General features: G+C 38.8%; 1 protein-coding gene across 1 annotated transcript; it reads right to left on the reverse strand.

Moving 5' to 3' along the window:
• Positions 1-21,918: 21,918 nt before the first annotated feature.
• LOC114282045 (putative LRR receptor-like serine/threonine-protein kinase At3g47570) lies at positions 21,919-23,949 on the reverse strand. The gene is made up of 5 exons (XM_082885588.1): positions 23,559-23,949; positions 23,355-23,442; positions 23,078-23,189; positions 22,606-22,987; positions 21,919-22,199 (listed from the first exon to the last, which is right to left on the reverse strand). The coding sequence occupies exons 1-5, from the start codon at positions 23,947-23,949 to the stop codon at positions 21,919-21,921; spliced, it is 1,254 nt and encodes a 417-aa protein (XP_082741714.1).
• Between the last annotated feature and the right edge of the window lie 213 nt (positions 23,950-24,162).

Below are 24,162 nucleotides of genomic sequence, written 5' to 3' on the forward strand. Positions count from 1 at the left end.
ATGTGCTTGATTGGGTTGATTTGGAGGTAGATGTGGATGCGTCATATGAAGAGCAACCGGTTCAAATATTAGATACCCGGGAGCAAATACTACGAGGCAAAACTATACCGTTGGTAAAGGTGTTGTGGAGACACTATGGGGTTGAGGAAGCGACTTGGGAACGGGAGGCGGGGGTCCGCTCCAAGTATCCGGATTTGTTTGAAAATGCTTAAGTTGTTTTCCTTTGTAATATTCCCTAGTGTTTTGAGGGAAATGTAGTAAAATTGTTAACCACGTGTTGTAATGTATATTGTTATTTTAAGCATGAGGTTGTTGTGGGTTGTCATTACTTTATTGGAAAGCTTCATGCTTATGCTTATCTTGGACAATTGTTGTTAATGGGGTAGACATGATGATGATGGTGAATTTTGGTTGAGAATTAATATTGTGATTTGAAAATGTAATAGCGTGCCTTTGATCGCTTGAAACCCCTTTGTTTGGGTAGTTTGATTTAATTTCGGAGATGAAATTTCCTATGGTGGGGAGGTTGTGATGACCGGGTACGTTCTCCATTTCGTCCTCTTGAGTTATGTTGGATTTACTTTCGTTAGCATGTCGAGTTTTAAAGTGTGGTCTTGTTAACTGTTGGGTTTGCTATTTTTAAAACTTCTTCCTCAAAAAATTTTCGTTCTTATTTATTTCTATTCCGAGTTTCACTTGTTTCGAATGGTACGAAGTTGGATCCAGAGTACCTTAGGCTGAACTGGAATTTTTCCTAGCTGGAGGGCAAAGCCGCACCTGTAGGGGATTGAGCCGCACGTACGAGAGACGGAGGCCGCACGTGCAGAAAATAGAGGTTTTTCGAGGGCTCTACTACATTATACGCAGGTGCGGTTAGAGGTGAAGGGTAAGAGTGTTGCACGTGCGGGGGTGAGTGTCATACGTGCAGGAGGTACGCTCCGCATATGTGAGAATGGGTGTCGCACGTGCGGGACTCCGCTGAATCCAAAATTCTGATTTTCTCTCTTCTTGGGCTGTGTGTATATCACTTTTTGTATACCTCTCTCTCTAAAACCCCATTTCTCTACCTTCTCTCTACATTTACCTACACCAAACAAGATCAAAACCTTGATTTCTTTAAATCCATTCGATTTTTTCCCATAGATGCTTCATCAAAGTTGGAGAACTTCTCGAGGGCTACGTTTTGTGCGGTGGAGATCAAGTTTCAATACCATTGATTTTGAGGGTTTCATCTCTTTTCTTCTTCAAAACTCTCGGTAGGGATTTTCTTAGAGTTATATATATATTTTTACAAGATTGGTTGATTTTTGAAGTATTTTGGATGAACTTTGAAAGTTGATTTTGGTTCAAGATGTGCGGGTGATCTTAAAAGTGGGTTTACATCTTGCCTTTGTTTAAAATTTCTTGGGAGTTTGAACTACATTGTTGAGGAAATATGTTTTAAAAATTGAACCTTTCAAAAGATGAAGAAATGTCTAGTTTTGGCAAAAACCTATAAAGTTGAGATTTTTAAGAGAGATGTTGAAGGGCTATGAGCGTTTACCTATGACTATGTTATAATGAATGAATGATTGGAAATTCTATTTCGCTGTTAGTATGAATGGGAAATTTCATGAAATATGAAAACTAGTTGGTTTCGAGGCTTATTGCTCAAAAATGTGAACATAGTCATGAAGAGACTAAATTGTTGAGAATGCTTGAAATGTGGAAATGTGTTATTCTTTGGATGGATATAAATGAATATATATATATATATATATATATGTATTTATCATGTGAAATTGCATGGAAAAGAGGATTGAGAATTGTGATTACAATGGAAGAATTGAATATGGAAGGGATGTTGAAGTGCATTGATAATTATTGCATTGGCATTTCAATTCCTTTGTTTATGATAAATTTTGAGATTTGATTTGAAAACTTTTGCATTGAGAAAAGAATTTTGTGAAATAAGTTTTCATGGAATTATTTTGGGGTAAATACGTTGGTAAGTCCAGATAGGGGGTGTAGATGAAATTGACTAAGTTGGCCTAAGTATCCGCGGTGAAAGATCGAAAACACGAGCGGAGGAGGTACCACTTCCCTTCCGGTTAGTTACCGATAAAGTGGGGTTTTAGTAGTGCTAGTTATGCCTACTTGCAGACACCAACCTAGGGATTACCTGAGTCGTATTTACTGCCCCTCGAACTAAATTGAAAATTTTGAATTGTTGAAATTTCAAGATACCATTGAGCATGATGGTTTTCAAAAGATGAAGATGTGATTTTCCTTCGAAAAGCATAGCATGGCATGTGTATATCATTTTATAAGGCTTGTATAAAATGTGTATATTTTGTTAAGAATTTCCTACTGGGCTTTGTACTCACCCTATGAGATTTTGGTGCAAGAAAAGATGTGGTGATCTCGCCTAATTAAGGGCTTGGAAATGTGTGTTGAGAGCACAATACTCTCATTTTGTTGTGACTGTATTTTTGTAAGCCAAGGGCTATAATTGTATGGGTTCAAGAAACCATTTTTGTGTAACCGGGCTTAAACCTCGGAATTTGTAAGCCTTGAGGGTATTTATTTATTTTTGGATTAAATGTTCTGCATGCTATAGATTCATGCACTAGAAATCATTGAATATATATTTACATGTAGAACTATTTTGTACGAACCTCATGATCATGTAAAGCAAGTGTTGGGGATTTATTTCGGTTTATCATAGGGAGCCATGGTTGTTGTACTATCATTACGCATAAATTTTGGGGCATTTCAATATATAAATAATTACCTTTTTATTTTAAAAATTATTTGACTCATAATTTTTTTTATTTAAATATTTTTCTTAAACAAAAGATATATATGGAATTTTATCATATTTAAAATTTGTATCTATAATTAATTGTTGATTTTAAAAAATAAAATATTAAATTCAACTTGAAGATAAACTTTAAAAAGATTAAACTGAAATATATGGAAATTCTATAACAAACTAACAAAAGATAAATATAGATCGTTACAAAAAATTATTATCTTTTTATCCCAATCTTAATCTTTTTTTTCTTTAAATATTTTGTTATCTTTCATTTAAATTTTCATTTTGCAGTTCAAATCTAAATAGTTATATTTTTATTTTTGTATATTTTTTCATCTCTATTTTTTTGTTATTTTGCTATTCATATATAAATAATTACCTTTTTATTTTAAAAATTATTTGACGCGTAATATTTTTTTATTTAAATATTTTTTAATTGTTCATATATAAATAATTAACTTTTTATTTTTAAAATTAATTGACTTGTAATATTTTTTATTTAGTTATTTTTTTATCTTTTATTTGACTCTTTATATTATTTTGTGGTTGAAATTTGAATAGTTATCTTTTTATTTTAGTTTTTTTAATATTTTTATCTTTACCTCCTTATTGTTCACAGGGCCGGCCCTGAGTTCGTCGGGGCCTAAGGCGAATTTTGGAAATGGAGGCCCTTTTATATTGAAAAAAAATTCATGAATAAAACGATAAGTTACAATTTTTTTATTTGTTTGTAACCATAAAAAAATTTACTTACACATATAATCATTAAAATTATAAATAAAACAATTAATTAAACAAAATTAGAACAAAAAAATTAGGAAAAAATTATTCAATTAAAATTGATAAAGACCTAGGTAAAAAAATTTGAGCAAAATTATTTATTCCACTAAAATCTAATAAATAAAGAAGGTAAAAATAAAAAATAAAAAAAATAGGGCCCATATATTGTATGTATTATTTTTCTTGAGCCCAAACACTTTTTTTTAATATATATTTTCATTTTAATAAATATGGACCAAACTACGCTTATAAATAAATATGGAGTAAATCATACATGGACCCAAAAAAATATTTTGGGGCCCTTTAAATTGATCCTAAAACCAAAAAAAAAAAAAAACATTGAGCCTATAATATTTTACCAAATTTAGAGGTCCTATGTTATATATGTTTATATGTTTTACCAAATTTAGGAGCCCTATTGTTTTTTATTTATTTATTTATATATTTTCATTTTAATAAATATGGGCCAAACACATTTATAAATAAATATGGGCTAAATTATACATGGGCCCAATAAAACATTTGGGGCCCTTTAAATTGATCTTAAAACCAAAAAAAAAAAAAAAAATTTAAACCTATAACAATTTTTTAAATTTGGGGGTCCTATTTTTGGGCCAAAATATGGGGCCTAAGGCACAAGCCTTACCTGCCTTAGGGCAGGGCCGGCCCTGATTGTTCATATCTAAATATTTATCATTTTATTTAAATATATATAATCCTTTTGGCTTTTGAGATTTAGATAATTGCCAAATGATTAAAAATTAGAAAAAGTGAGAGGAGAGAGTTGAGAGGTGACACGTAGGAGAGAAAATCCATAAGAATTTAGTATTAAGGGATTGGAGAATTCTAATACTCTACTACATTTGCTTGTATATATAGTATAGATAGATATGTATAGATGGGTTTTTTTTGGTTAAAATAGTCAAAAAAAGATAAAATAGGCATTTTAGTCCAATCAGACAAAATGTCATATTCAAACTATAATCATTTCATTTTTTTCTCTCACAAAAGTCAAAAAAACCAAACTGTTCGGCGTCGACGACGGCGTTGGGATATTGGAATCAGGTATGGAGCCGAGGTTGATGGTTGATCAGCCGGATCGAAAGTTGATCCTTGATCTGTCCGAGATGTGGACGCAGTCTGTGGAGTCGTGGCAGAAGGTGGAGAAAGAATTTTTTTCTTCCTCTTAGGGACGTCGGACAGAGCTGACTTATAGGTTGGGATAAAGTTGAGAAGCAAAGGCGCCTTTCGTTTATGGACTGGCAGGTTCAGTAGCCTCTTCAAATCCTTGCTGGGGAGGAAGGATTGACGAAGGTTCTTTGGAGGCTGAGGAAGAACTGCAAAGATAAAAACAGCACAGACATTAGAACAAGAATATTGAACAATTTGTGCAAGAAGATAAAAAAAAACTTATGAAGGGTGGCCCTTACTAGCTCCTTCCCCTAAAACAGTTCGGCTTAAGGGATAAAGATGGAGGTCGTCGTTTGGCTGAAACTCCCAATTGCCCGAGACAATGAAGTAATCGTCTCCAGCTCCCTTGTTGGAGTCTAGGAGGTCGGCTACGATTTTATATTTGGTGGATCTCGACTTAAGGTAATAGACATAGTCCGTGTCTTTTCTAAGGCGACACATGGTATAACAGTATTGGAAATCGGCAAGTGTAATCCTGGCATTCTCTTGTTTAACTAAAGCTATGGTACCAGTAATAAGTCGGTAAGAATTGATGGCGAGTTGCATTGGGTTTAACTTGTAGAAGTGAAGAATTTGACGGAAAAAAGGGTCAAGTGGAAACCGGAGTCCACACTCAATAAAGGTAACCACAGGGAAGGGCATGGAGTTATCTGTAGGCATGATGGAGTCATCATCCCCAGCCAACCTCAGATTGACATCGGCTGGGATTTCAAACTCTTGCCTAAAAAAGTCTAGCTTAGAGGGGGTGTCTACCCGATGTTTGCACATACCCATAATATCGGGATAACTAAAGGTATTGGATTTCAGAAGGAAGATGTTTTCCAAAAAGGTTATTGGGACCTCGGCAAAAACCTAGGTTTGAGCTGGTGCAGAAATTTGTAAGGGATGTTTCAGTTTTGCCTTAAATTGTGGGTTCTACAGACAAATCCCAAACCTAAGTCTATGGAAACAAAGTTGAAGATACGAATCTGGAAAAGACACAAAAAACAGAAACAAGAACGAGTTTCAGAATCAAGAACAGAGATGATCTATCAAGAGCATAAAGAATACAAGAAGTATAGGGCCAAGAACAGTGGCAACAATACAGGGAAGTGGTGAAACAGTGCGTGTGTTCAAGATATTGGCAAGGGCAAAATTGTGGGAAAAACACATTCAAGTGTATGATTCACAAATTAAAAAGTTTAAAACAAATGCAGTAGTGGTGGCAAGTAATGGAAAGCATCAAGAAAATGAAAACGAAAGGAACAGTAAACTCACCGAAGAAAAGAGGCCAGTGTAAAAATCGTCGAAGTCAGTCAATGGTTACAGAAGTAGCAGAACAGCAGAAAGCTTCACCAGAAGGAAGAATGAAGGCAGTTGCAGAGCTTGAGGTTTGGAACAATGGTGTATTCAAAGGCTAGAGAGAGAAAGAGCAAAGGAATTGATGTAAAAGTGAAGAAGATGAAAAAGGGAAAACAAGTTTTTGTCAAAAAAATTGAAACGGCGGCAAAAGGAAATTAAATGCACCTAGAGCAACAAGTGCGTCAGACGGCGCATGCAGACAAGACAGTTTTCTGGCGCGTCATAAGCACGATCCAATAAGAATGAAATGCATGAATAAAACGGTTGAAAAGTGATGTTTGACAGCTCATACGCATGAAGGCGCTTATTAGAAATTCTTGTTCTTTAACGAAGACATGTCGGCCAATATAATGATCTCGGCTGAAAAACTGTGAACTAATGTACTGAAAGAAAGGAATGATATAGCTTCCATCACCTCAGAATGCCGAGGTAATAGAACCTAGGGGGCAGTTGTGGGGATATATTTCTGAGTACCAACACGTGGCAAGGTGACGCCGACGTGTCAGCCGAGGTGCCACGTGTCCTGGTTGTTATGCCGAGGTCATCTCGATTAAGCCAAGGTTATCTCCGAAGATATCGGAATCCGAGATAAGCGGATAAGGGACAAGAGTCCTAGAATAAAGAAGAGACTTAGCCAAGATAAGGATAAAGCTCTTAAAGAGTTTACCTTTATCTCTTGAGGAGTCCGAAGTAAGTACTGAACAGAAATCCATAGAAGTCAGGCTTCTATTGGGATTAGGATTGAGGTAATTATAAAAGAAAGGCACCCCCATGGGTCTAAGGTACGCAATTTTATGCTTTTAAGCATTGAGTTTAGCATTATTGATTATCTTTGAGAGATATACTGACTTGATCGTCAGAGTGCCCCCGGGTGGACGAACCACTGCCGGAATCTTCTCTTTCTGTTACAGGTTAGCCAGGTGTCATCTATTCTGCCAGTGTTCTCCAGCTGAGTACTGAGTTGGGAAATGTGATCGGAAAATCACTCACACATTTAGTATCTGAATTTTACAAGAAAGTTAATTTATTATCAAATTAATTTAAATTAATTTTGGTGATCTAAATCATCTATTTTATAAAATTTAAAAAATTATTCATAAACAAATTAAGTTAATCCAATATCGATGGTCATATTATTAGATCATTTTGATCTATATGACTGATATGCTCTTAAGAATGGACCATCAATATGTGATAATATATATGTGATTTGATGATAAAATTATTTATATTTGATCAATCTAATGTTTTTCATGTTCTTTTTAATTTGTTATATGAGACAAACGGTTCAGATAAATTAAAACTTAACTACGAAATTACAATTTTCAACTTTGGTAAATCTAAACTCGAAAGTAAGGGATCCTTGTCATGTCGACCTCGTGTAGTTCAGTTTGAGCTTGAAAATTTTATGATGTGGACACTACATTCTAATTATAAAATAATAATAAAAAAATTAATTTGCTTGGTTTTAGTTTTCATAATTCACTTTTCAAAAAATTTTACTTTTTTATATTGCCGTATTTTTTTCTTTTCACTAATTTTTTTTAATATTTTAAGCAATTTTTTTTTTTTACACACACCTAACATAAATACACTTAAAAAGTAAAATATTTGTGAAATTTTTTTAAAAAATTTACTAAATATCAAAAATACAAAAAAATACGAAAATTTAGAATATTTTTTTATTTTTTTTATTTTTGTGTATTTTTTAATTTTTAAAAACATTTTTTGCAAATGTTTTACCTTTTAGATATATCTGAGTAAAAAACTCAATTTCTAAAAAATTGAATTCAGAAAATGGAAACCAAGCACACTGAATAATAATGTTAGCTATCTATCATGTAGAATTTAATTCTAAAATTGTGATGTGATTAAATTTATAGAAACTTGGCTATAAGATTTTTATGGTATTTTTGCTTATGACCCAAATTAATTTTGATTTTGAGATTTTTTTATTTTATTTTTATTTTTTAGATGTGATTATGACTTGATTATGAGATTGTAACGTTTTACTATGAAACATTATTTTGAATGAAACTTTGGTTTGTTTTGGTAAGTGGGTAAAAAGTTATTTTTTTACACATTTTTTCAAAAAAAATAAAAAAAAAGGGGTCAAAAAATCAGCCTTTTAACTTACTTTCCAAAATAACCCAATGGATACCACAAGTGTATTTTGGGAGGTATGTACAGTAGCACTTCAATGTCATGTCAATCATTTTTTAGGACATCTCAAATTGAGATTTTTTTTATTATTATATATATATATATATTTAGGCTATTAGTTTTTTTTTTAATAGTAATTTTTTTCATTCAAGTTTTACTTTCTTTTTTTTTTCAAGATACAAATTATTATAACATTCATTTTTAAATTGATAATATTGCTAATAAAAAGATTCTTTTTTTTGGGGGGGGTGTCAATGGATGTTGTTTTGCAAGGTTTAGCACTGGCCACATAGCCTTTATTTGGAGTTTAATTTTGTTCACAGTAAAATATACTTCATATTGAAAAATGCTACGACACGTGCACATTTCTTTGTTATAAAAAATAAAAAAAAATTATAAATTTTTATAATATTAATTAAAAAAAATTGCGATGTAAGTATGATAATTGTATGCCTTTCAAAAATTCCCAATCACAAATCATTATTGTGATTACATTAGTGCAAAAATTCCAAATATGAATGAATTGTATTGCATTTGATGTGAAATCTCTTGATCTTGAGAGTGACTGCACTATGCACATACAACATAACAAGTTGACATCAGTCAATATTAGTTTGATGAACTCTATTCTGTATTATTAAAATGAAAAAATAAAATAAAATAAAATAAATGATTGCAACACGATGCCACAAGTCCAGTCCTCCTATGGAAAATACACGTTTGATTAACCCTTCGTTTGTTTGTGTGTGAGTGATTTTCCGACCACACTGCCAACTCAGTATTCAGCTGGAGAGTACTGGCAGAATAGATGACACCTGGCTGACTTGCAATAGAAAGAGAAGATTCCGGCAGTGGTTTGTCCACCTGGGGGCACTCCGACAATCAAGTCAGTATATCTCTCAAAGATAATCAATAGTACTAAATTCACTGTTCTAAGTATCAATTGCGTACCTTAGACCCATCGGGGGTGCCTTTCTTTTATAGTTAACTCAATCCTTGTCCCAACAGAAGCCTAGCTTCAATAGACTTTTGCTCAGTACTTATCCAGAACTCTTTAATAGATAGAGATAAAACTCTCTAAGAGCTTTATCTTTATCTAGGCTGAGTCCCCTCATCATTCTAGGACTCTTGTGCCCTATCCGCTTATCTCGGATTCCGACATCTTCGGAGATAACCTTGGCCTTGCCGAGATCACCTCAGCATCATGACCAGGACACGTGGCACCTCGGCTGACACGTCGGCGTCATCTTGGCCACATGTTGGTACTCAGAAAATATATCCCCACAACTGTCCCCTAGGTTCTATTACCTCGGCATTCTGAGGTGATGGAACCTACATCGGTACTACCTACCAGTACATCGACTTAGAGACTCCCAACCGACATGTCTCTTTAAAGATCAAAAATTTCAAGAGCTCCCTCATGCGTATGAGTTGTCAAGCATAATACATCAACCGTTTTAGCCACGCGTCTTCCTCTTACTGGATCGTACTCCAGACGCGTTTACAAGTCGTCTCGCACCTACATGTGCCGTCTGACGCATTCGTTGTTCCAGGCGCATTAATTGCCCTTTTTGCCGCCGTTTCAAGTTTTGACAAAACTTGTTTCTTTCACCGTCTTTTCACTTTTCACTTTCGCGTCTGAAACTTTTTTCTCTTTCTAACTTTTCCCTTCAAGATCCTCCATTGCTCAAGCTTCCAAAGCTTTGCAACTTGCTCCGTCCATTTCCTCCGGCGAGGTTCTTGCTAATCTGTTCCGCTGTCGCCTTTCTTCTGACTTCGGCGATCTCAACATCAGCTCCTTTTCTCTAGTAAGTCACTGTTCTTGGTTTTAGTTCTTGTTGTGCTCCAAGAATTTTTGTTTCATCATTAGTCGCCATTGTTGTTTAATTCAAATATTTGATTCATGAATCATGTATCTGAGCATGTTTATTTGATGACTTTGCCCCTCGCCCATGTCTTGAATACACGTATTGCTCACAACTTTTCTGCACTTTTGCCACTGTTCTTGACTTTATACCCTTTTGTACTTACAATGTTCTTGGTAGTCCATCTTTGTTCTTGATTCTGAAGCGCATTGTTGCTTTTCTGTTTTCCAGATTCGTGCCTTCAAGCTTCGTTTCCATAGATCTAGGTTTGGAATTTGTTCGTAGAACTCAAAACAATCGTTTAGGGAAAATTGAAACGATTTCGCACAGATTCTGTGTATTTTCAAGCTTTAGCCAAGGTCCATAAAACCCTTTAGAAACATACCCTTTTGAAATCCAATCCCTTCAGTTAAGCCGATATCATGGGTATGTGGAAGCATAGGGTAGACACCCCATCCAAGTTAGAGTACTTTAGACGAGAGTTTGACATCCCGACCGACGTCCATCTGAGGTTGGCTGGGGAGGACGACTCCATCATGCCTACAACTGGTTCTATGCCCTTTCCTGTGGTAGCCTTCAATGGGTGCAGACTTCGGCTCCCACTCAACACCCTTTTTCGTGAGATACTTCACTACTATAAGTTGAACCCGTTGCAACTCGCCATCAATTCCTATCGAGTTATTAATGGTATCATAGCCTTAGCCAAACAAGAAAACGCTAGGATTACTTTAGCCGATATCCAATACTGCTACACCATGTGTGGCCTCAAAAAAGATACAGGCTATATTTACTACCTTAAGCCGAGGTCCATAGAGTACAAAATTGTCGCCGACCTCCCTGGCTCCAACAAGGGAGCTGGGGATGACTATTTCATCACCTCGGGGAACTAGGAGTTCGCTCCAAACGAGGACCTCCATCTCTACCCTCTTCTTCGATCAGTTTTTATAGAGGGCAATGGTAAGAGCCCTGTGTTCATACTAATTTCTTTTTTAAAGTCTTCAATACTTTATTTGTTTCTAACGTCTGTCTTTCTTGCAGCTCTCCCTCAGCCACCAAAGGGCTTCCGTTAGTCTTTTTTTCCCAACAAAGACTTGAGGAAACTTTTGGATTTGCCAGTCCTCAAACGGAGAGCCCCTCTAGTCCTTAACTTTATTCCTTCTTATAAGTCGGTTCTTCCCGACGTTCCAAAGAGGAAGAAGAAGAAGAGCCTATCTCCTCTCTCTGCCACAACTCCTCAAGCTGCCTCCTCATCTCAGCCAGATCAAGGATCAACCTCTGATCTAGCTGAGCAGCCGTCTACCTCGGCTCCATATCTGATCCTAATATCCTAGCGCCAACGTCAGCGACGAATTTTTTTTCCTGTCGAGATGGGTCGCCAGAAAGTAGTTGCCAAAGATCTCTTGGCTGGTATTCCAGATTCAGTTGATGCTCAACCAGCACCAACCCAGCCAAAACCGAAGACAAAAAGGATCAAAAAGGCTCAGCCAAAGGCAACGGTGACTCAGATCGATTCTGAGGACACCTTGCCAATTTCCAAATTGGCTGAGAGTGAGAAGACTACCTCTGTCCCCGAGAAGAGGTCTGCTGAAACACAACCATCCGAGTCCACCAGATCAAAGAGGCCGAGGTCATCCGCTGCAACTACCTCGGGGTCTCAAAAGCATGATTCCCCCTGAGCCTTCCAAATCACTCTGGAAGATAAGCCAGTTATGGCCAGCGACAGCGCTGATGACATTAATGTCGGTGTTGCCCTTAGCACCGCTCTGCTTCTGCCCGGCGATCTCGATCGAAACGCCGAGTTGAGTGAATATGAGAACTATGCTTTGATGCTTCATCGCTCTGCTTAAGTAAGTGCCTTTATTTGGTCATTTTTCTTTCTTTCTCTCTTTTTTATACTTTAGAGAATTTTTGTAATAACTTCCGTTCACTTTCAGGCCATCCAGCATGCTCATTCTTTCTTAGTACAATCTTTCGAGAACCGGGAGAAGCTGGTTGAAAAGAAGAGGGAGGTCTCCAGTCTGCAGAAGACTAATAAAAGCTTGCAATCCAAGATGAAAACCTTGGAGGATCAAGCTGAGGCTACTATCAAGGCTCAGAATGACGCGAAGAAAAGGCGGATTCTGCTGAGGCCATCAAGAAGGTACTTGAGGCCGAAAAGAAGGATGCCGAGGAGAAAACGGCCCAGGCCCAAAAAGAGTTGCAAGAAGCCTTGGCTACGAAGGACGCCGAGCTCAAGGCAACCGATGAGAAGGGCTACAAAGAGGGTGTGGCCGATGTCACGACGGACTATGAAAAGCAAGTGAAGCAGGAATGCAACAAGGGTTTTACCCTTGGTTGGATGTCTCTTCTAAAAAAGCTTGAAGTCCCCGAGGACTCGCCCCTTAGGCACGCCAACATCATTCCTCTTCCATTCCCTCCAACTCCAAGTCAATCCGACGACGAATCTGAGTCTGAAGAGGAGACCTTGGTGAGGAAATCAAAGGAGGCTGCTGGGACCAAGTCCCCTACTCTGAATGAGCAAGTCCTGGACTTGACTCAAGATGAGGAGGGTGAGGAGGTTCCCAAAGATGCTACAGCTGAGAAGGCATCAGCCGACATGTTTCTTGCCGATAAGAGCCTTGATGAAACCCTTCAAGAAATTGATGTCGAGCTTGCGGCGGAAAAGGCTGTCGAGGTGTCTTCCCAGCAGTCGTCCGAACTTCAGACCCAACCACCTGTTATTGCCGAAGAGTCTTTACTTTGATGTCTTTTTCCTTTGTTTTTTGTATTTTGTTTTTCTTTTTGAAGTAATGTAAACTCTTTACATCGCCGATGTGCTTTTAATTCAACTCTTTTGTTTTGAATGCTTGCATGTTTGCCTTGTATGCTTCCATACATAGAATATTTTGCATATCTTTAATATACACTTCAATCCTTGTGCAACCTTCTCGGGGTGACACACCTTGGTTATACAAACTGAGGATTTACCTCGGCAAGTAGAAAAGTACCTTTCTTGGCACAACCTTGGTTTCACCTTGTAAAAGTTTTTTCATAAAATTTCAACAAGTGTTTAACCTTAGTCTTCAACTTGTAAACTTTTCTCAAGTTTCAACAAGTGTTAAACATGATCTCGGTTTAGCTTCAACTTGTAAACTTTTCTCAAGTTTTAACAAGTGTTAAACATAATCTCGGTTTAACTTCAACTTGTAAACTTTTCTCAAGTTTCAACAAGTGTTAAACATAATCTTGGTTTAACTTCAACTTGTAAACTTTTCTCAAGTTTCAACAAGTGTTAAACATCATTTCAACAAGTGTTAAACATCATCTCGGTTTAACTTCAACTTGTAAACTTTTCTTAAGTTTCAACAAGTGTTAAACATAATCTTAGTTTAACTTCAACTTGTAAACTTTTCTTAAGTTTCAACAAGTGTTAAACATCATCTCGGTTTAACTTCAACTTGTAAACTTTTCTCAAGTTTCAACAAGTGTTAAATATCATCTCGGTTTAACTTCAACTTGTAAACTTTTCTCAAGTTTCAACAAGTGTTAAACCCATTTTTCTTCTCTCTGCCCCCTGATGTGAACCTAAGTTCCACTTGGGTTCTCATTATACATGTATTCCAAAAACAACGTTATGTATCTTTATCAGTCACAAGTGTATAATCATATATAAACAAGCTAAAACTTTATTTATTTACTTCGGCAAAATGACAAAAAATTCTAATGATAGAAAAATTTCAAATTGCAAGTGTTCCAAGGCCTTGGAAACTCTTTGCCCTCATTATCTTCAAGCCGATATGCCCCATTTCCCAGTACCGAGATGATTCTGTAGGGTTATTCCCAATTTGGGCCAAGCTTCCCCTCTATGGGATCCTTCTTGTTCCCGACGACTTTCCTCAGAGGTCACTGATTTGAAACTTCCTTGGGTTGACCCTTTTATTATAAGCTCTGGCAAGCTGCTGCTGGTATGCTACCAGCTGAATTGCAGCTCTCTCCCTTATTTCTTCTAGTAGGTCCAGATCTCGGGCTAAGAGTACATCATTAGTCTCGTTCTCTACTCCCTGGGTTCTGATCCCAGGGATGCTGACCTCCAGCGGAATGACAACTTCTGTGCCATAAGCCATGGCAAAGGGGGATTCTCCCGTTGATCTTCTCGGCGTAGTCCGATATGCCCAGAGTACACTTGGTAGTTCATCCACCCACTTTCCCTTTGCTGCCTGTTGCCTCTTCTTTATCCCATCCAAGATAACTTTGTTGGATGCTTCTGCTTGTCCATTGCTTTGGGGAAAGCTTGGGGTTGAAAAATAGTTCTTGATTTTGAACTTTGCACAGAAGTTCTTAATTAGCTTGCTGTCAAATTGTGTTCCATTGTCTATAACTATTGCTTTTGGAATTCCAAATCGGGTGATGATATTCTTCCATATGAAGCTCTTTACATCAATATCTCAGATTTTGGCAAGGGGTTCAGCTTCTATCCACTTGGTGAACTAGTCTGTTACCACCAGTAGGTACTTTCTTTGTCCAGTTGCTTGGGGCAGTTTCCCAACGAGATCCATGCCCCATTGGGCAAACAGCCAAGGGCTGGATACTGGGTTCAGGTCTACTGCTGATTGGTGTATCAGAGGTGCAAATCTTTGGCATTTTTCACACTTCTTCACATAGGCTTCTGCATCTTTCTACATGTAGGGCCACCAATACCCCTGGGTAATGGCCCTATGGGCAAGTGATCTGCCCCTAGCGTGGCTTCCACAAATTCCTTCATGAATTTCATATAAAAAATCTTCAACTTGTAAAGGATGTATACACCTCAAAAGGGATCCATTGAAGGATCTTCTGTAGAGGTGTCCCTCTGCTGTCAGACTGAATCTTGCCGACTTCAATCTGATCTTGTGTGCCTCCTTGTGGTCATCTGGCAGCTTTCTTTCTTTCAAGAATGCGATAATTGCATCCATCCAGCTTGGTCCCATGTCCACACACATTGCTTCACACTCTGTGGGCAGTGGTTCGATGCTCGGGCCCGACAAATAGTCAATCATTATTGTCCTTTCTTTTTCAGGTTGTACTGCACTAGCTAGGTTGGCCAATGCATTGGCGTGACTGTTATCATCGCGGCTGACCTGAAGTAGTCGGCAGTTCTGAAACAAGGCTGCCAACCTGATAACCTCCTTTGCGTAGGCCGACATCCTTTCATCTCGGGCTGCAAACTCGCCTGTTGTCTGGTTGACTATAAGCTGTGAGTCACAAAAGACTATTACCTCATCTGCTTGTACTATTACTGCCAGTTTCAGTCCTACAATGAGTGCTTCATACTCTGTTTCATTGTTTGAGGCCTTAAACCCCAAACGAATTGATTGTTCTAGTACCTGCCCATCTGGAGATATCAATACTACTCTTGCCCTCGCTCCCTGTCGGTTTGAGCTCCCATCAACGAATAGTTGAAAGGAGTCGCCGATGTAAATGCTGTAGGGTTTGAGTTTTTCTTCCTTCCTTTGTTCCGTTGCCCTCGACTGGGCTCCTCTTTGTTTGTTTGGACATCGTTCACCCTGGCTCAACGGAGCTTGATGTTTGATGGATTGTGGCGTGAACTCGGCCACGAAGTCGGCCAAAACCTGGCCTTTGATTGCTGTTCTGGGTCTGTACTCCAGGTCATACTGGCCCAGGGCGATTGTCCATCTGGCTATTCTTCCTATCAGGTCTCCTTGTTACAGCAAAGACTTCAAGGGATGTTCAGGTAACACCACAATTTTATGGGCTTGGAAGTAATGGTTCAACTTCTTTGAAGCCATTACTAAAGCTAGTGCTAATTTCTCTAAGGGTAGATACCTCGTTTCTGCATCGGCCAAGGTTTTGCTTACATAGTAAACAGCCCTTTGTTCCCCTTTTTCTTCTTGGACTACCACTGCGCTTATCGCATGTTCTGAAAACTGCTAGGTATAAAAACAGCTCCTCTCCAGGTTCTGGATTTGAAAGAACTGGGGCGGTGGTCAAATACTTCTTTAGGTCGGAAAAAGCGGCTTCGCACTCCTCGGTCCATAGGAAGTCTGTGGCTTTCTTTACTAAGTTGAAAAAAAGTTTGACCTTGTCTGAGCTTCTGCTGATGAACCTATTCAGGGCTGCGGCCCTTCCAGTTAGCATTTGCATCTCCTTTGCTGACGTCGGGCTCTTCAACTCCAGTATGGCCTTGATCTGATCTGGGCTGGCCTCAATGCCCCTTCTGGTCACTAGGTATCCCAAGAACTTACCAGATCCAACTCCAAATGCGCACTTTGATGCATTGAGTCGGAGCCGATATGCTTTAAGGATTTCAAAGACTGCTCTGAGGTCGGCCAGATGACCTTCAGGTTCCTTGGTCTTCACGACCATGTTGTCGATGTAAACTTCCACCGTTCGGCCAATCAGGTGTCCGAACATCTTGGTTACCAACCTTTGTTAAGTTGCGCCTACGTTTTTCAACCCAAAAGGCATTACTCTGTAGCAGTACAACCCTTTTGGGGTGATAAACGCAGTCTTCTCTTCATCCGCGGGGTACATGGCTATCTGGTGATACCCCCTGTAGGCATCCAGGTTTCCATGCCCTGAAGTGGGCTCCACTAGCTGGTCAATCTTGGGTAGAGGGAAGCTGTCTTTGGGACATGCCTTGTTTAGGCTGGTAAAGTCCACGCAGACCCTCCATTTACCATTCTTCTTCTTTACCACTACTGTGTTCGATAGCCATGTCGGGTAATTTACCTCATGAATGGCCCTGGCTTCCAGTAGTTTGTCTACTTCCTTCTCCACTGCTTCGACGTGTATTAACGTCGGTTTTCTTGCTCGTTGGATTACAGGTTTGGCCGACCTGTCAACGTTCAGTTTATAGCAAGTGACCTCGGGGTCAATGCCAAGCATTTCGTGGGGCGTCCATGCGAACACCTCGATATTTGCTCTAAAAAAAGCTTCCAACTCTTTTTCCTCTTCTTCGGCTACGCCCAAGCTGAGAAGAAAAAAGCGTACTTCATCCCCCTCCTGGACGAGGATTTTCTTCAGTGCTTCTTCACTCTTCTCGGCTGGCTTATTGCCGACATCCTCTAGGACCTCCACGTCCTCGTCTTCGATCTCTGCCTTCTCTGGTTCTCGAATGGTGCAGATGGATTTCATTGCTGCCATGGAGCAATTCCTTGCCTACAGTTGATCTCCTCTGACCTCCTCAATCCCATGCTCTGCTGGGAACCGCAATAGTTGATGCAATGTTGAGGGAACAGCCCCCATTGCATGCAACCATGGCCTTTCCAAGATGATGTTGTAAGGGGAGGGTGTGTCGATTGCGGTGAACTCTATTGTTATCTTCCTGGTGCCTGCCTGCACCTCCAAGCTGGTTGTTCCCAGTGGCCATGTCGGCGTTCCATTGAACCCGACCATTGGGCTATTAGATTGCTCCATATCGTCTGGGTGAAGGCCGAGCTCCTTGTAACATCGGACGTACATGATGTCACAAGAGCTGCCTTGGTCAATCAGGATACGCTTTACTTGGCATTCCCCAACCTGGAGGAGAACTACCAAGGCATCATTATGCGGATGCTGCACTATCTCAAGGTCGGCTTCAGAAAAGGACACTACTGGTCCTTGGCACTCTTCTGCCCGATGTCTCTTTCTCCGACTTGGTAGACATACTGTAGGTGTTTTACCTTTTGGGTCTCCTCCCGAATCTCGTTTTCGTTGACCTTTGAGTGAATTACATTAACTACCCGAGGTCCTCCTACCTGAGGTTGCTGTGCTAGGGGAGGCGGAGCTGCTGGCGCCTGAGACAGTCTTGCCTATTCTTCTGTTGTCCTGGCCTCATCAACAAGGTCTCTCAGATGGCCTTGCCTTACCAAGTTTTCTAAGTGTGTTTTCAGGGCTCTACAACCCTGAGTCATATGCCTATCTTCATTATGGTAAGCACAATGCCTGCCAAGGTTTCTTTCCATAAATTCTCCTGGTGCCCTCGCTGGTGTTCTGAAATAGGGTTGATTCCGAATTTTATCCAGGATTTTGTGAATTGGGATTCAGAACATAGTTGTCACTGCTTGTGTAGCCCTCAGTTCTGTCTCTTGCTTCCTGGATCCATTGTTTCCTCGGCCTCGCTTCGGCGAGCCGTTTCCTTTCTCTTACTTTGTCTCCTTGGTTCCCGATGTATCTTTCTCGGCTCTGCCGTATTTTTCAATTCTGGCCATGAGCTCTTCCATGCTTTTTGGCAGTGTCTTTGCCAAAGACTTTCGTAGCGGGCAGTTGTCTTTTCGGCCGTTCTTGAAAGATACGACCGCCACCTCTTGATTACATTCAGGTATTCAGTTGAACACCTCGTAGTACCTTTTTGCGTAGGCCCTAAGGCCTTTATCCTTATTGATCTTCAGAGCCATTAATGCGTCCTCCCTTAATGGCTGCAGCTTGTTTGTCACGAACCTAGCCACAAACATCTCGGCCAGGCCTTCCTAGGTCTTCACACTTCCCTTTGGTAGCTTGTGAAACCAATCTGATGCAATCTCCCCAAAGGATGAGGGGAACACTTTACAGAGCAACGGCTCGTTCCTGCTATACAATGCCATTGAGTTCAAGTATAATCCAACGTGGAAGTTGGGGTCTGACTTACCATCATATATTTGGAACCTCGGCATACTGAATCTCTTTGGCGCCTCAAATTTGTCCAACTCCGCTGAGAATGGTGTTCTCGGCTTATCTGGGGAGTTTACCTCGGCGTCGGCATTCTGTTGCTTCCTTTTGAGGTAATCTTTTAAGTCCTCCTTTGTCCGCCCAGGAGCTCGGCCATCTCCTGCTTTCAATCTTTTTGGTGCACTACTTTCAGCTTCGTGGTGAGTCCTCTTCGACCTTTCTCCATTAGTTGTGTCGAAGCACAGTGCGTGCCCCTGAACATGCTGATGTTCTTTGGGGTTTGCCTCCTTTGTGCGATACGTCCTCCGTCATTCTTCCCTTCTTGACTCTCCTCGTCCGACCTCCCCAGAAGGTCGGTGAGAGTGTCTTTCGCTCCTGGTGTGCTGAGGGGCTATGGGGATTGTTTTCTGCCCTCTCTTCTGGGCATTGGCCGCTGGAATCGACGTGTCCTACAGCGGGAATGGTGGCTGGATGACGTTGTTTTGCATCATGAAATTGACAACCGATTGCAGGTCCGCCAATTTGTTTGCCATCTCTTTTACCTCTTCGTCCCTCCGCAGGCATCTATCCTTCCATACCTGGAGGTCATCCTCATTGTAGTACCCACTTCGATCTAGCTTCTTTGGTACGTCGCCATCCTGGCCGACGTCTTTATTGCTGTGATTTTGGTCACCAGTTTCTGTGTTGCGGTTGTCTTCTTCGACGTCAAGGTCAATAGGTCTGCCACTCCTAGCAGGAGTGTCGTCCCCAATCTTTTCCTTCTGTCCGTTGCTGGCCATCTATTCTTCTTTCTTTCCCACAGACGGCGCCAAATTGTGTGAGTGATTTTCTGACCACACTGCCAACTCAGTATTCAGCTGGAGAGTACTGGCAGAATAGATGACACCTAGCTGACCTGCAACAGAAAGAGAAGATTCCGGTAGTGGTTCGTCCACCCGGGTGCACTCCGACGATCAAGTCAGTATATCTCTCAAAGATAATCAATAGTGCTAAATTCACTGTTCTAAGTACCAATTGCGTACCTTAGACCCATCGAAGGTGCCTTTCTTTTATAGTTAACTCAATTCTTGTCCCAACAGAAGCCTAGCTTCAATGGACTTTTGCTCAGTACTTATCTAGGCCTCTTTAATAGATAGAGATAAAACTCCCTAAGAGCTTTATCCTTATCCAGGCTGAGTCCCCTCATCATTCTAGGACTCTTGTGCCCTATCCGTTTATCTCGGATTCCGACATCTTCGGAGATAACCTCGGCCTTGCCGAGATCACCTCAGCGTCATGACCAGGACACGTGGCACCTCGGCTGACACGTCGGCGTCATCTTGGCCACATGTTGGTATTCAGAAAATATATCCCCACAATTTGAACTTATTCTTATCACAAAAATATATATATATATGTATATGTATATGAGTTCTGTTTTATATATATATACATATAAGTTTTTACTTGTCACAAAAATATAACTTTAATTATTCATAATTTTAATTGTATTATGAAAACTCAACAAAATCTACTACTCAATGATTATTATTTTCCTCAATTGTTCATATGAGTTATGTTTTTCAAAAATTCACCTTGATTTCCAACTAAAACAAAATTAGACTTGGCATATTTTCATCCACATCTATTTGCAAAATGCCATCAAGTATACATGAGATTGAGTGTAAGACTATTAATCCACAAAATGAATCCGAAGTGAATATTCAATGATTAAATCTTATTGTGGCAAATATTGATTTAAGACTTCATAATCATGGTTTATTAAGATGTAAACAATTAGGTATGCCGGTTCGAATCAAGCAGAAACATAAAGTTCAGGTTTGTTTAAACCAAGGTTTAATCACACAAGAGTTGTTACCTGATGAACAAATATCATACTAATCAATTCAAGCCTGACAAAATCTGTTTTAGCTTTGCCTAAATGTGTTTAACTAGTAATCTTTGCATGAAAAGGCTGTATTTGTAAAGTGAAGTCTTCTGCAAAACTAATGAAAGAAAATACTTGAGGATGAATCTATGCATTTGGATTTATCTTCTTTCACTCTATTGAACAGCATACTGTGGAACCTATTTAGAGTATAAGACAGGGTTGGCATTGCATGTCGCAGCCTTCTTGAAGTACATTTCAATGAGAAAAGATGAATGCTATAGAGATAAAACACAATGAAAAATTGAAAAATAGCATACTATTAATTGTTGTAGGTAGCCAAAGCAATACGTGGCATGTTGTTGAGTCATCCAATACCTTCATGTTTAATCAGATCTCAAACACCTGAGAGAAGAGAAACGATAATTAATCTCCAAACAATTTGATGGGATATAATACACAAGGAAAAGAAGAGATATGTAACAAGTTGCATTGGCTCATATTGAAGAATAATATAAAAATGATATTGTAAAGCAGATGCACAGATCAAGAGTACCTATAAAACTCCATTAGGAGATACTAGCTAGTCTACCCAAAACTTCATCAGGAGATACTAGTCTACCCAAAACTCCATCAATTGATCTATTCTCAGCCCCAGCCATGGTTACAACTTAAAAAACTCAAAAGTTACATTTCCGTCAATTTTCATAAAATAAAATAAAAATAAAAAAAAAAAAGATTTAAAGCCATAATGCTCTAACTAGCATAATTCTTTAAAGAGAATAATGTGCTTCGACATTATGGAATTTGAAACCAACAACAAAATGGACTTTTCCTCTTTGGAGTCACAAAAGATGAGGTTTTGGTATCTTGACTATATGATTTTGGCAACAGAGATTGATTAAAACTTTAATTGATCACCTCTTCTGTATTTTTCTGGATGACACTAGTAATGAAAACCTAGTTGAATTATTTTACTCCTTAAAAATGCAAAAGAGACAGTAAATGGTTGAACTATCTAAAGCATTATTGATAGTTGCTGACCACGTAGACAACTATATTTGAATTGGTGCTTCTTGCTCCTATCCTTAACATTGCCAATTGCTTCCTCAAGAATCCAAGTTCGACGAAAAGAACAAAATACAGAAACGAATGAGAATTTGTAAATGTTTATGAACAAAAAACCTACTCATGATTGCATTTCAATTTTAGCTCCTCTACCTCCATGTATACTTCCTAGTTCCAACGAGAGCATTTCTGATCACTTGCAACTGAGTACCAACATCATTAATCGCCATCCGATCTTTTGGTCATTCCTCTGAACAAGTAATTCCAACTTTAAGAATCCAAATCAAGCACTCTTGAATTTTGTGACTATTAGTAGAGCTCTGATCTTTTTGTTTAAACAGTCTTGGATTGGCAATAATGCTTGCTGCTTGTTCGAGCAAAGCAGTCTTAACGAAGCTATGAAGACCCAAACTATCACAAAATATGTTATCTGTAGGTCTCTTCCCCGTGAACATCTCCAATAAAAGGATGCCATAACTATATACATCACCAAATGTTGACTGCTCATTTCCCATGCCATATTCTGCAATTCATGCATTATTATGTTAGGGATCACGATTTGCTGATATTGGTACATCCACCCATTGATGGCACAAAATAATCACAAATTCAAGTAAACTAATGCCCTAACATGAGGGGAAAAAAAAATTTAATAAAATAAAAAGTTATAGTTTTGAAAGTCATTCATCCATCCATCCATTGTACTGTATGTGAGAGAAATACACTGAAAACAATCAGCGAAATATTTATTATAGTGTATTGTGAGGAACAAAAACAAAAAACCATCAACTCTGTTTCATTGACTATGGATAGAAAAACATGCGTGTACCAATTTATATCCTCAAAAAGGGTCAGATCAAACAATCAGATTAAAACAACCAAGTGCCAACAGAACAAAGGAAAACAAAGAACCTGAGAGGTATATTTACCAGCAGCAGCATAACCGACAGATCCTCTTATGCCAACAGAACTTGATTGGTTTGCTGAACAGTCATAGTTAGCTTCTGGAAGGAATCTTGCTAATCCAAAGTCACCTACATGAGCAGTCATTTCATCGTCTAGAAGAACATTGCTCAGCTTGAGATCACAGTGAACAATTGGTTCTGAGCAACGATTGTGAAGATAATCAAGTGCAGAAGCAATATCAATGGCAACCTCTACAAGGTCTAAATTCCTCGAGTATTTATGCACCTCATCTTCATTCTCATTTGCATGTAACCAATCCTCTAGGCTACCAGTAACCATAAACTCACAAACACGAGCTTTGAAATTGTTACCATGATAGTCAACAATTGAACATGCTGTGAGAACCTTGAGAAGATTTTGATGTTTTATGTGCCTCAAGGTCTCACACTCGATGAAGAAACTCTAGGAAGCTCCAAGGCATTGAAGGTTTAGTACTTCCACTGCTACAACATTTTCACCTTCACCAAGAACTCCTTTGTACATAGAACCAAAACTAACCACACAGACCAAATTGGATGGAGAAAACCCATCAGTAGCTTTAAGTAGACTTTGGTATGACAATTTAAAAAATGAGAGCTCTAAATATTCGAAAGAAGGTACTTTTTTAGTCTTTCTACACTGGCAAAGATATAGGAAACATATTACGAGGATTATTAATTTCAAGCTTCAAGAAAAATTTTCCCTTTGGAGCCCCCTGAAGTCGCAACTGTACAGCTGTAATTCAGGTATACCCCCACAAAGCTTGTCGTTTCCCTTGACAGAAATAGATGTTACATTTTGAAATATGCCACTTTCTGGTACTGCACCCTCAAAATCATTGAATGGTAGATTTAATTTTTTTAGATGGGAAAGTCCTCCAAATAGTCTGCGATTTTTCCAGAGAAATTATTGTGAAAAAGATTTAGCTCCTTCATACCTCTCAAATTACTTAAATATGAAGGAAGGATTCCCCAAAATTTGTTGCTCTCTATATGTAGTAATCTCAATTTTTGGCAACTACCAAGAGTGCTTGGAAACATGTTCTCGGAAACATCAAGTTCTTCTAGATTTTTTAAAATTCCAATTTCCGTTGGAAGGGAAATTGTCAAATCATTACGAGATATGTATAGATACAATAACGATGAGAGACTGAGAACTTCACTAGGTATGGAACCACTAAGATTGTTTTGAATAAGTCTTACTTCCTGTAACATTTGGCATTTCCCCAGACTTGAAGGGATTCTGCCACGAAGATTATTGTTGCATAACATAAGATTTGCCAACACAGTTAAATTTCCAAAAGACAATGGGATATCTTCGTAAATCATATTACCTGAGAGTTCCAATTTCTATAGCTTTTGAAGCTTTCCAATAGCCGCAAGAATGTTACCTGTGAAATTGTTGTTTGACAAGTCAAGAATCTGCAAATTGATCAAATTCCCTATCCCGGTTGGGATGATCCCAACTATTTCATTGTTGCTCAATATTAGTTTGCTAAGATGAGTGGATAAATTGCCAATTGATTCAGGCAACAATCTTCC

The sequence above is a fragment of the Camellia sinensis genome, chromosome 8 (assembly GCF_055761805.1).
Source record: "Camellia sinensis isolate YWXY chromosome 8, ASM5576180v1, whole genome shotgun sequence".
NCBI classification, from domain to species: Eukaryota; Viridiplantae; Streptophyta; class Magnoliopsida; order Ericales; family Theaceae; genus Camellia; species Camellia sinensis.

What these genes read in the sequence shown, in the direction of transcription:
- LOC114282045 (XM_082885588.1), bottom strand. Translation starts at nt 23,949, where the DNA reads ATGATTTACGAAGATATCCCATTGTCTTTTGGAAATTTAACTGTGTTG. An exon ending in ATATTTAAGTAATTTGAGAG is followed by an intron (nt 23,443 to 23,558) that starts GTATGAAGGAGC and finishes TTGAGGGTGCAG; the next exon opens with TACCAGAAAGTGGCATATTT. An exon ending in AAAATGTTGTAGCAGTGGAA is followed by an intron (nt 22,988 to 23,077) that starts GTACTAAACCTT and finishes AATCTTCTCAAG; the next exon opens with GTTCTCACAGCATGTTCAAT.